General features: G+C 50.8%; 5 protein-coding genes across 5 annotated transcripts; 2 read left to right on the top strand and 3 right to left on the bottom strand.

The window, feature by feature from the left end:
* Window positions 1-47: 47 nt before the first annotated feature.
* Window positions 48-3,615, bottom strand: N7539_002799 (uncharacterized protein; the record flags this gene model as incomplete). Its single annotated transcript, XM_056932402.1, has 4 exons — window positions 48-564; window positions 642-1,771; window positions 1,858-3,345; window positions 3,412-3,615. 4 exons carry the CDS (start codon window positions 3,613-3,615, stop codon window positions 48-50), a joined length of 3,339 nt encoding a protein of 1,112 aa, XP_056792361.1.
* Window positions 3,616-4,268: 653 nt separating this feature from the next.
* N7539_002798 (uncharacterized protein) lies at window positions 4,269-4,478 on the bottom strand (the record flags this gene model as incomplete). Its single annotated transcript, XM_056932401.1, has 1 exon — window positions 4,269-4,478. The coding sequence occupies one exon, from the start codon at window positions 4,476-4,478 to the stop codon at window positions 4,269-4,271; it is 210 nt and encodes a 69-aa protein (XP_056792360.1).
* A 442-nt stretch (window positions 4,479-4,920) lies between these two features.
* N7539_002797 (RlpA-like double-psi beta-barrel domain-containing protein) lies at window positions 4,921-5,699 on the top strand (the record flags this gene model as incomplete). The annotated part of the gene is made up of 2 exons (XM_056932400.1): window positions 4,921-5,240; window positions 5,327-5,699. 2 exons carry the CDS (start codon window positions 4,921-4,923, stop codon window positions 5,697-5,699), a joined length of 693 nt encoding a protein of 230 aa, XP_056792359.1.
* A 1,086-nt stretch (window positions 5,700-6,785) lies between these two features.
* N7539_002796 (sugar porter family MFS transporter) lies at window positions 6,786-8,508 on the bottom strand (the record flags this gene model as incomplete). Its single annotated transcript, XM_056932399.1, has 3 exons — window positions 6,786-7,115; window positions 7,217-8,355; window positions 8,430-8,508. The coding sequence occupies 3 exons, from the start codon at window positions 8,506-8,508 to the stop codon at window positions 6,786-6,788; spliced, it is 1,548 nt and encodes a 515-aa protein (XP_056792358.1).
* A 3,306-nt stretch (window positions 8,509-11,814) lies between these two features.
* N7539_002795 (uncharacterized protein) lies at window positions 11,815-12,669 on the top strand (the record flags this gene model as incomplete). The annotated part of the gene is made up of 2 exons (XM_056932398.1): window positions 11,815-12,227; window positions 12,351-12,669. 2 exons carry the CDS (start codon window positions 11,815-11,817, stop codon window positions 12,667-12,669), a joined length of 732 nt encoding a protein of 243 aa, XP_056792357.1.
* Between the last annotated feature and the right edge of the window lie 251 nt (window positions 12,670-12,920).

The raw sequence follows: 12,920 nt of genomic DNA, 5'->3' as shown, positions 1-12,920 counted from the left end.
AGACCGCCTCTTCGGTTGAATTCTTGGTAATCTTTTCATACTCTGGGTTAATCGCTTTTCTCACGATCAACAGTATGGCTCTCATTGACGCTGACCCGTGACGGTGCTCGCGATGTATATCTTGAGTCTGCGATTCTCGCATCCATCGTACTCACGGCATGAAATGAAAAGTCTAGCTCTCCAACCAAGCCTTTCACGTGCCGCATCAGTCTTTCGACGTCACCAACAATGCAGCGAGTCGAAATTTGTAGGACTGCAAATGCTGCGAAGCCCGGCTCTGCAATATGGTTAATGCTAAGAATGTCTTTGTCGAGCGCTTCCAGTCGCTTGGAGAAGCTATAAGGTCGTGGCGCTTTGAGGTATGGAGGCAGAGGCTGCCGATTGGTGATACTGGCCGACAACAGACACAGTAGAGATGTCACCTCATGGGTTGTGACATTCGCAGTCCCAACCAGTTTGCGAAAGTCGTGCATCCAGACAGATCCTGACTCGTCCTCATCGTCGTCGCTGAGTCGCATCAAGGTGTCGGATGCATATCCCAGCAAGCTCAGATAGCTCACGATACTGCAAATGGAGAGTTAGCTCGTGACAGAAGATTGGAACATGGAGTATTGGCATAAACATGCGGAAGGGCCACAAACTTTTCAACGCAGACAATGATGGCATCATATTGCTGCTTTGGGAAACGACCGCCTATGGGCACCTCCCACTTGAGGAACTCAGAATACGTTCTGAGCCCACTCAGCATTAACATTTGTTTCGAGAAAACTTTGTGTCGGGCCTTTTCCAGTTTTCGGCCGGCAGAACTCTTCAAAGTCATGTCCCCCTCGTCTCCTCGCATACGGGCTGAGACTGTCTCATGAATGATGGAGTAGTAGTTGGCTAGCAAGTATAGCGAAGCGCCAAGACTCTGACGAAGAATGGAGTGCTCTGAGATGGGATATGGAAAAAATGTCCAGATGAATGCGACTGCAATGCCTCCTGTCACAGCAGCCAGCCGATAGGGCGCAAGTAGGTAGATCGGATAGTATGGCTGCCCATTTGACGTGGCAACCTGTTTCCCCACTTTGCGAACTTGCAGTTCATATCCGATAATCATTGTGGTGGTCACAATACTGATCATTCCAATGACGCGGAACCGGAACATCTTGATGGGGATCCAGAAACCACAGGAGACAAAGATGAAAAGAAAGACGACGACACCGGCGGTATTCTGACCTGGTATGTACCAAATCAACAAGCTGGCCACCATGGCAATGGTCGTGCCAGCGATACGCAAGACAAAGCTGAAAATACTCTGACCAGAAGTCGGAGACATGCTGAGGTTGACCATGATCATAGCCCATACAAGCCTCTGTTTGATGAAGAAGGACTGTGTATCACGCAAGTAGGCAACGATGGCGATGGTCATGGTTGCACACGCTACCCTGAATCCATAATTCGACTCGAAGGACCGAAAAAACCAGGGAATCACTCGAATTTTGTCTCCAAATTTTTGAAAAAGAGTTTCAGGAGGAAGGTGTTCGGGATCTTTGCGATGCCTGTAGGCTTCACCAAGCTCAAGCATACTATTTTGCGCATGCACATCACCCATGTTGTCTTCCTCATGGCTGTCCTCGGTCACGAGCCAGCTCTTTACCCATTTGATCATTCGCTTGGAGCCAGGGATGATTAGTCGAGTTCGTGACAACTTCCCCTTGGCAGCAAGATCGTCCGCATATTTGACGAACTCTAGCACTGTTTGACCCGTTGAGTAGAGAAGTTGTTGCATCTGATATCCGAACCAAGTCAGTGATTTCCCAAAGCAGATTCAAAATGCAATCAAGTAGTAGGACCAGAAAAGCATGATGAGCTTACGTAAAGAAAAAGGTACAATTGGCGGCGGCTTCGATCCTGAAACGAAGTAGATGCCGAGAAGAAATCACCTTTCAAGCTGTCCATAGTACAAGCATGGTCAAAGAAATCAGGTGGCAATTTAATACCCTTCTCTTGAGCCCAAGCTTGCAATGCGATGCGCTTGACTCCTCGAAAAGCGCCCAACTTCTCCTCAAAATGCGCCGTGAATCCTGTTTCGCCAGGGGCTGTGTTTTGAGCTGAGGCCTCTACATCTTCGATATCTGCTTGGATCGCACCGGGAGTCGACGGTGGTGGTGGTGATGATGATGATGATACTGCCCTCTTTTTAGGGGGTTTTGCCAGACGAAGGACATATGATGTGTGAAGAAGAGCTTCATCGATGGTCTGGATCATTTCGGCGAATGGGTCGTGCACTGCTCGCATCATATCATTCCAGTCGCGAACAGCGCGGGACCGAGCTTCCTCTGGAAGGGCATCGATACTGGGATCGATTGGTAAATTCCATTTATTGTAGTCCGATAGCCTCTGGAAGATATCGACAACAAAGCTCAGGCCAACAACAGGGATCATGATTCGACGCAAGTGTCGAAAGACCAGCTGTAGGTCGTCCGGACCCAATCGACCGAGTGCGAACTCCCTCTTCGCAAAGGAGATGTCTCCGTGCAATTTTGCGTGCAAGTCAGTAATTTGCCGAACGGCACGGCGAATCTTCTCCGCCTCGGGACTGTAGACTTTGCCCGTCTTGTCAATTTTCTCGTGCGCATCATCGAATGTATCAGCCCGGCCGAACATGTCGTCTTTCTCCAACGTCTCAAAATACTCCGCATGTGCATCTAGGGCTGAGCGAAGTGCGCCAATGTAGCCTGCCATTTGTTTAAAGACGACCTTGCGCGACGTCATTGGCAAGACGAAGAATGAGACTGCCGTCGAAATTGCCAGGCCGGTGAGAAAAGTTTTCAGCATTCGCGTCACCAGAGCAATGGCCGCGGTCATGCTCGCCATCTGCGGGGCATAGACCGATGCAACGTTGGCGAAGATAGCGTATATAATGACGGGGAACTGAAATTGAGGATATTTGGCACGAAAAGTATGCACAAGCCAAATCTGGAAGAACAACCAAATTCCACTCACGGCGGACGCGGACGAGTTGTAAGCTTGAGGATCCGTTGGGGACTGAGTATGTTCGCGCGCCTTCACGCTGGAGTACATTGTGAGCAACGCAAAGCAGGCCCCCAGACACACTGCCAGGACATCGAAGATCATCATCTGAACGAATTTTGCCCTAGGCATGATGGCGAATCCCAGGATTGAGACAATGGCCATCAGATACCCGAGCGTCGTGTACTCCTCAGCGACATCAGTAGCCTGATAGCTGTTCCAAAGAATGTCAGTATGCGAGTCAACCAAATCCGAGCGGCGCGAGGGGATGAGGAAATAGCCGGACGTGGAGAGCTTACATGGATATCGCAATTGCAGGGGCCAATCCACCTCTATCGTTCATGTTAGCCATCACATGTAACTTGCTAATTTTATCAATCCTTCTTCTGCTATGACTGACTTCATCATCAACAAAATCGTCGGTTGGTCGAGCCCCGTCTTTTGCCATTGTTTTAAAATCCAGCCCCACACGGTCTGCTTCTCATCGGCCTGAGTGGTGCGCTTCGACGCAGAAGTGTCACGTCTCGATAGCGACGGTCGCGCCGACGAGCTCTCCGACGACGACGACCCGAGCTGGGACGAGCTCGTACGAGCGGTCATGTTGGGCGACTGGCGCACGACGATTGAGCCTGCGCGTGCGGCTTCTTCCCGCCCGATGCGGGCATGCACGTTTCTCCCGCGATGCGACTGAGAATCCGTCCACGACACCGGCGTGAGGATGGGCAGGCGAGGATTGTCTCGGGCTTTTGATGGCAGAATCTTGTGGCAATGAAATCAATGCAAAGATCAATCAGGGTGTTCACGCTCGATCAACGATAGCAACCTAGACGAGAGCAGCGCATCCATGACGAGGCGGGAGGATTCCGCCGAGCGCCGAGCGGGAAGGAACTGAGGGGAACAACGTCAACGCCCGAGGACTCGAGAAGTTTTAGCTTTTCACTGGCGACCGCTGGTATCTTCATGTGGAGCTCGCGGCTATTGAACTGGAAAGTAGTGGGGCGCCTTGCCGATTAGTATGCCCCTTGATCCTTGAGTCGAATAAAGATGGGCCGCGCAGGGGCTGTCATTCATAATTGTCAGTAGTTCTGGTTGAAGGATGACTGCTGTGGAGCAATCTTGAAGCAGAACAAAAGGCGGGGATGCTGAAGAGGGTCAGATGACCACGAGTAATCCCAAAAAGGCGAGGCCCCAAGCACCAGTCCCAATTTCTTTCCGCTTTTGGTAGACTACCAGTAAAATCTACACAGTACAGTCTACGGTAGTACGGAAGTATTGTAGTAGTAGTAGTAGTAGTAGTAGTAGTAGTAGTAGTAGTAGTAGTAGTAGTAGTAGTAGTAGTAGTAGTAGTAGTAGTAGTAGTAGTAGTAGTAGTAGTAGTAGTAGTAGTAGTAGTATATCAGCGAAGTACCTGTTTTTACTGCATTTTTCCATTGATCGAGAATCCACCCGCCAGTTGATCCCATCCGGTGGCCCATCTGATAGCTTGTCATTTCACGACAGTAAGTATTGCGGCAGTGGAGACTGGAGATTGGAGAGTACTCGGGTAGATGCAGTAACCAATTTCGTCGTCCGTATAATAATAGCTACAGACGACGAAGCGTTCAGAGAGTGAAATGTTTCGGACTCACTCATCGCGAACATGTACTTGTATTTCCACGCGATCAGATTGGGGATTTTGCTAGCCGTTCTCACAAACCTTCATTCCTCGCCATCCATTCCTTTTCTAATAATTGGGCATGGGTCCGGCGCTAAAAAAGACCTAAAGAGACTACCATGCCGTAGCCCCTGAACGAGCGGAAAAAGCTCATCAACAACTCTAAAAAAGCTTCTCTCCCCCGCACTCCTCTGCTCCAAACTCCCCACTCATAAGGATTCTGAGTCGTCAGGATCACCTGTTTACAGAGAATGGACCTCGCTCACGGTGAGCCCGTCGCGCAGTCGACCCAGGACTCTTGGGCTTCCATGCCCAAGCGCAAACCAATACCGGCGGCTGCCGCTGCGGTGGAACCGCCCCAAACAGTGAGCGATCAAGAAAGGCAGCCGGAGCCAAAAGTGGAATTGAACACGGTCCAGACGAACAAACCAAGATTCTCTGCTGGTGGCATGGCGATCTGGTGGGCGTCACAACGACGATCGCGCAAAGTCCTCCTCGCTGGTATAGGCGCGGGTCTCCTAGTGATTGCTCTGGTCATTGGGCTTTCGGTGGGCTTGACAAGAGGGAAAAAGTGAGTGGTGCCAATGCGAAGCTATGTCATGGCCGGTTGAAATGGGAACACCTGGATGGTTGATTGTTGACCAAAATCTGAAGCAGTCATTCAAATCTGCCACTCCCCACGAGCCATGGGGGTCCCTACTCTGGTGATCTCACGTACTACAATCCAGCATTGGGGTCATGTGGGCTCACCAATACCGACTCCGATATGATTTGCGCCGTCTCACATCTTTTGTATGATGCCGCTTCCAACGGACCAAATCCAAACACGAATCCTCTGTGTGGAATGAAATTGAGACTGCGTCGCAATGGTGAAAGTGTGGACGTGACCATTGTTGATCGGTGCGTAGGCTGCGCAGCGACTGACTTGGATGTGACGGAAGCAGTCTTCAAGAAGGTAGCCGATATAGACCAGGGTCGAGTCAAGGTGGAGTGGTCTTGGCTTGAGACGCCGCCTGTTTCTGTTCCTTGAATCGTGTGAGATGGTGTTGCACACTAGCAATCCCACAAGCACGCTGAAAAGATGTCTGAAAAGATGAAGTCGCACGCGACGCCGCAGACAGATTGATGAATCTGAGGCCATGGCTATTTTTCCTGCTGTCGCACGGCGATACCTCGATAGACCTTGTGCAATCGACACAATACAGTTTGGCCGAAAGAGAGGGGGGGGGGGGCTTCACGAATACGCTGCCTTATGTCAGTCGTGTTTGGAATTGCAAGACATACTCCGGTAACCATTTTGTGACCGTCACCGGACATCACCAAAGCTGCGATAATTCCATCCCAGAGAGATTGGTGGAAAAAAAGAGTGCGAAAATTAGTGTGTATGATCCGCACCAGGCAGAAGAGCAGAAACGTCCCTCGAGTCGATAGAACACGTCGCGGTCATCTCCGGTGCAGCGGCTACCGGCACTGTATGGGTCACCCTGAGACTGACGAGAAATGAAAGAGAATACAACCGGCGAGAGACGCCGAGAACTTGCGATGCGTGCTCAGAGAGAAGAGCCGTCGACAGTCATGTTATAACACCCAACTTTTTGTTTCGGACACCCGCCTTCACTTTGATGCTCTCTTTCCACTACCTCCCGTCCTCTGTAGATGAATATCAAAGATCTGTAACTTCAAGTCAGGCAGACTCACTTGACCACACCGCCGGACAGACGGAAGCCTCTAAGAAATCTGAGATTTCCTGCCTGATGTGGTGGTTGCGTTCATTGTAGTAAATCTGATTGTTGATGCCCTCTAAGCTACAAATTGGAGGTACCTACCTATGACCTTGAATAGTTGCAAGCTCAATCCACCTACCTACAATATTGGGAGAAGTAGATTCCGTGTCTCATTTTTGATCCCAAAAAAATCTCACTGTCGGTGACTCAGGAGTGGTAGTTGAGAGAGTGAATGAAGTATGAAGCTGATGGATTAGGTTCCCGGGAGACATTGATACAGCAAGCTTTACATGTGATTTTCACAGCGGTATATTATTGAACATGTCCATATATTCGTTGATAATCATCATGTCCAAGCAAGAGGCATACATAAAACTTATTATAAAGAAGTCTCAAACACGCGATCCCGGAACCTGTTCTTCATGCTCCAGGTGGTGAACATCGTTTTTATGCAAGGTATGCTCCACATCAGCGCGTCGCTGCTCCTCCGTGATAGAGCCAAAGATCAGGTCCATCTCCTCCAAGGTCTTGCCCTTAGTTTCCTTCAAGAAGATTGTGACGAACACTCCGTTGGCAGTGCAGAAGACACCGAACATGATGAAGGTCTTCCAGCCGATGCTGTTGATGGCACGGGGGGTGATTTCGGTAATCACAAAGTTGAACAGCCACTGTGTTGCAGCGCCGAGACCGACACCGTAGGAGCGAAGTCGGGTAGGGAAAATCTGACAGAGTTGAAAAGTCATTAGCAGGGCTTAGGGGACGACAATCCTGCGGCCAGGGGACGAACAAGAGAGGGAGAGGGAAGAAGGACACTCAAACGTACCTCGCCAAGATACACCCAGGGAGTTGGTCCCCAGGAGAATGAATAGCCAATCACGTAAAGGTAGATCATGGCAACCATGGCGGTCGATGCTTTAGACACCGCCGTTGCCTTGGGGTCAGGAGGATGGGTAGCCAAGACGGCGCCGATGATAAACATCATGGCAGCCATCCATGCGGCTCCTCCCATCAGACTATTCTTACGGCCCCAGCGATCAATACCGATAATCAAGAAGATGCCGGTGGCCACGACCTTCACCGTTCCATAGATACCGGTTGCAAACAGCGAGGAGTTGGAGCTGCTGATGCCGATGGACTGGAAGATTTGCGGGGCGTAATAGCCAATACTGTTGGTTCCGGAGAATTGCTGGCAGAACATGAGGCAGAAGGCGACCAAGAACCGGTATCGGTTGCTCTTCTGCAGACATTCCTTCCAGGTAACCCCCTCAGTCATGGCAGTCTCTTCTTCAATGGCAGCATGGATTTCGGCAATCTCGGCCTGAACCTCCTCGCTGTCCGGGGCCGCATTTCGAATGTAAGCCAAGGATCGAATTGCCTCCTCCCGGCGGTCTTGCTTCATCAGCCAACGGGCAGATTCCTTGAGGAATACCAGACCGATCAACATGAGACCACCGGGAATCAGCTGGATCGAGACTGGCACGCGCCATTGTTTCGTGTTGGAGGGCATACGCAGGGCGACCCCGTAACCCAGCCAGTAGGCGAAGGTACTTCCAATGACGAGGAACTCTTGGAACAGGCCGGCAATACGACCACGGTACTTGGCAGGGGCGTTTTCACTGACAAAAACGGGAGTGATACTCGACATACCACCAATACCCAGACCGGCAATCACACGTCCACCGTAGATCATCCCGATCTCGTGGTGAGCACCGACTTGAATAGCGGCTCCCACCAGAAAGACCACGGTGAAGATCATCAGAGAGTATCTCCGACCGAGACGGTCATTGATATAAGCAGCTGCAATGGCACCGAAGAAACATCCTGCGGTCAAAAGACTGACGACGTTGGATGATACCTGAGCATTTTTGTCGGAGGCGAATCCGCCTTTACCGAGGGGAAGGCCAAAGTCTCGTTTGAAGCTATCCAGGGCCAAGACCGATCCCATCACTCCAGTGTCATATCCTAGAATCAGAGAAACCCCAAGAGATTAGTCTTTCGTTGCGTGACTGCAAGCCAACATGTAAAGAGGGACCAACCAAAGAGCAACGAGCCTAGATAGGCCACGGAGGTGAGGATATAGACCCTTGAGTTCTTTAGGAAGCTTTCCTTCTCCATGATGGCAGTTGTGGCAGGGATGTGAGGGTATAATATGGCTTCAGATTTCCTTTCTGATGACGGGAGACTCGACAACTCAAGGCCTGGTCTGCGACAGATGACCAACGATACCGGTCACAAGTTCTCCTGTATATGGATTGAGAACGCTGGCAAAGGCGAAATATCCAAACGGTCGGGGGATGAGGGAGATGGGGCCCTCTTTTATGCCTTGAAGGTGGCCCTCGGACCAAGAACAGTCGCAACTGGTCTGTGTCCGTTCGATTTCCAGCCCAGCATCCTAGATCATTAGCCGTATCGGCAACTGCTTGTAAGCCACCATTCAAGCCGAAAGCCGGGGTTCAAGCGGGTCGACTTCTCTTGCCCTGCACCCAGTAGTACTGAGCATCCGGAGCAGCTCCACGGCACTTGGTCTGCTGGTCCATGGGCTGTATCGGTAACTGTGCCACCTCCCGACCAGAAAAGCTTCAGCTTCTCTTGACAAGAGTGTGATCCGGTCTCTTTTACGCCATCGGCTTCTTGCATGGATTCTCTTTTCCCCGGCAAATGATGGAGTTCTATGCCAGCGTGGGGCTGGATCTTGTGCCACGGGTGGAGAGGGAGAGTACGTTTACTCCGCCGTCAGCACGGACTCTTGACAAGACCCCAGTTGCAGGACTCGCGGGGAAGGGTCGAATGGGTGAAATTCATGCGGGGACTCCGCGGGAATCGCATTGGAGATTGGTCTTGCTGGTGTATCCTCGATGCAAATTTTCCATCCAGTCAAGTTATTGTGGTCGGGTCAAAAGTCTTGGAAGGTTGGGTGTTGACTACGAGCGGAAGGCTGGGTTTGTGGGCTGGCTGGGCTTGGCATGTCACGACCACGCAATATAAGGGCTCTGATTCACGGAAGAATTGCGCCCGGGGATTCTCCTCCAGTCTTGTGGCTGAGTTCGTCAGAGAGTCTGCCGAAGTGGGTTTCTGGGGTTGTGATGCCGTCAGGCGTGTAACTCTATATACTACACACTTACACAGTACTCAACTACACACTAGTACAACACTGAACACACTGCTCAGCTACACACTGGGGTAATATCCGTCATGTTTATCATGTAATTGTGTCTCGTCAGAGACACTACAACAGTATTTTAGGCTAACTTCTTTGGGATATACGCTTAGGGGGGGGGGGGGGGCCATATAATAGTATTCTTTTTTTCCCTAGGGGAAGAGGCGTTCTGCCATAGCGGTCTGCGAAGTACAAATCATGTGACTTACGATCCATCAACCTGGCTTTTACGGTCGCAACGCTAGCCCATAATTGGCTAGACTCGACGGATCTAGCTGCCAGTTGATACTACTAGCGACGATACTACTAGCTACAGCCTACGATGCTGGCTGCGTTCCTGGCTGCGTTCCTGGCTGCGTTCCTGGCTGCGTTCCTGGCTGCGTTCCTGGCTGCGTTCCTGGCTACGTTCCTGGCTGCGTTCCTGGCTGCGTTCCTAGCTGCGGATCTGGCTGCGTTCCTAGCTGCGTTGCTGGCTACGGATCTAGCTTAGATACTGGCTGCGGATCGGATCTGGCTGCGGATCTGGCTGCGATACTGGCTGCGTTCCTGGCTGCGATGCTGGCTGCGTTCCTAGCTGCGTTCCTAGCTGCGATGCTGGTGCGGATCTGGCTACGATGCTGGCTACGATGCGAGCTCGGCGTATAGGATTTAGAATGTTGTCGTGGCCTCTGACGAGGCACATTTTCAGTCCTAAGACCACTTTGGTCCTAGGACAGCTAGTATTGGGACCTGTGAATTACTAGATCTGGTTAGTTTTGCCGTTCCCGGACTTGCGCCCTAATACACCGTCTTGTCATCTTTCCCCCCATCGCTCCGATATAAAAGACAACGCCTGCCCTCTCGACCTCCTTTGCCCTTCCTCTCCCTCCCCTTAACTCCTCTATCTTACACTCATCGCCGCCCCCTTTCTTCCATTCCGGCCCCCACCGACCATTGCGCCTTGGCTTTCAGCCCGACGCACTACCCCTTTCACTTTACCGGAGATGCCGCTCGATACGACGCCCACCTCGTTCTCTCCCATGAAATGGAGCAGTCGCCCTGGAACAGAATCGCTGGGATGATCTAGCTCGTAGCTGTATTGGTGTGATTTCGTGTCGATGCTTCTACTACTTCCCAAATCATCACGCTACGAGCTATCGAGGTCTACCTCTAATAGTGCGCCTTGCTCATCTCTGAGCCCGCTGCCCTCTTTCGTATCTGCAAAATGCCAATATGCATTTGATGCAGCATGCCCCGCTCTGTCCGCCCCGTCCGAGGTTACTTTGCATAGCCCCGGTGTCACAGAATGGCTCGCGGTTTGCTGGTCGCAAATACCACGGTGCCCGGTTGTCGTCATCGTCGGTTTCTCTGGTTTCTCTACATCCAGTCGAAGAATCTTCGAAATTCCAGCCCAGTTATGTGGGCCAATAGCAAAAATACTGCACCCTGAACTCGGTCGATGCTGCATCTTCCCCAATGCCGGTACTGCGGCTACGAAACCATGCCACGATCCCGCCGTCACCTACCGAACGGGCTAATAACGGGCTGATGAGAGGGCATGCATCATATGGCTCAACAAGGAGCGTAGCGTGAGTGCAGATGGACTACAGCCCGTGGTTATGCGGGATGTGAAACCTGCGTGGCCTCCCGTTCCTGGATGCAATGGTCTGGATTGCAAGGGCTTGTCGGGATCGTCTGCGTTGTGTTGAAGGAGGATTCCGCTCACAGGCGACTCTAGACTACCCAATTCTGACTATGATCGCCCAGACGCCTCGCAGAAGTACAAGAAACGGCTGTGGTATATAAATCAAAGTTGTTCATTGGTGAAGCTCAAAAAGAACAGGATTTTCTTTGTTGGGAGATTACGAGACAAGCTACACAAAATCCCCCAGAAAAGCAAGCGATTACTACAGGCATAGGTGTACCGGAGCCTAAGTCTCCAGTAAATGCGGCTATCGTAGTGAAGGATATGGAAAATGCGACCATTCTTGGTGGAGCCAGGAAGCAGAGTGTCGTACGTTTATAGCTTTGACGGAAACCAAACAGACGCGTACGCACTGAAACAAATAAACCAAACGATCTCATTTCGCATTAATATCTTAACCCTAATGAGATGAGAGGAATGGTCCGCGGCTAATGATAGGACAGCGCCCCGGGGAATTTTTTCGTGGTAAGACCGCTGACAATATTAAATGGCGGTGAGCCTTGAGGTTATCTGGCCCAGTCCACTCGGTTCTTCTCTTTACATTACCTCACAGCTCCCTCCGCCGTTCCACTTCACCACAATGACGACCTATGTTCTTTACAGCCCTGACGGTGCAATTAATGAATTCTTTAACTCGAACACTACTGTCACCAGAAAACAATGTGATGAATTTGCCATTTCTCGCGCTGGTGGTGTGTCCACTGCTTTACAGATGCAAGGAGTGTGTAGCTATACCGTGACAGCGGGGCCCAACAACTCGAAGCTCTTCCAGTTCAGAGATGAGAACTCTGTCATTGACATGGGTAACATTTCTCTCGCTAAAACAGTCCATCCCGACTTTGTGGCTAGCTGCAAGTATCTTGGTACCATGGGCGACTCACGGCCAGTCTATGTTTACGAGATGGAGCATCTTACTGGAACTGCTCACATAATAGCGCGTATTCCTCCAGAGGACATGCTCCGACAGCGTAACACTATCAAGGACTTTGCAAGGTACTCCTAGCAATGTTTTGATTTCATTTGCATGAACTTACATTTAAGAACAGGCTCTTTGCGCAGTCGTGGAACAACGACCTACGGCCATACTTAGATATAACTGCGGACATGCTTATGGAGTTTCAATCAAATTTTTGATCTTCTTGCTCGAAACCTGCTATCTCGCTTTGCACCGAACTTAGACATGGTCCGCAAGGAGCTCCCGGCTCTCTTTTCCAAAGCCCTTCCCTGCGTTCTTAGCTACGGTGACCTTAATATGATGAATCTCCTCGTCAATCCCAAAACTGGAAATATCATAGGAATTGTCGACTGGGCTGAATTAAGGATTCTGCCTTTCGGCTTCGCGCTTTACGGGCTTGAGAATCTTTTGGGTCGGATGGATTCAGAAGGGTGGCGCTACTACGATGGCTACCGTGAACTCGAGAGCCTGTTCTGGTAAACCTTTCGGGAGGAGGCCTATAATTTCTCTGACGCTGACTTATATTTGGTTCGCGCTGCGAGGATGGCCGGATTCTTCTACTATTACGGGTTTAATTTTGACACGTAAGGCGTAGTATAAAGTATCCGGATGGACCAGCCGGATAGTTCACTCGTATATCTCGATACTTTCTATGCTGTTAGTAAGTTGGCTCCTCTTTTCTGATCCTGCGTATGATATGCTAGAAGGTAGGCCGCGGGGACGTTATATGC

Source organism: Penicillium diatomitis (genome assembly GCF_028827545.1).
Source record: "Penicillium diatomitis strain IBT 30728 chromosome Unknown utg000003l_segment0_segment0, whole genome shotgun sequence".
Taxonomy (NCBI): Eukaryota; Fungi; Ascomycota; class Eurotiomycetes; order Eurotiales; family Aspergillaceae; genus Penicillium; species Penicillium diatomitis.
The sequence above is the reverse complement of the archived record's forward strand: the minus strand, read 5'-3'. Positions and strand labels throughout refer to the sequence as shown.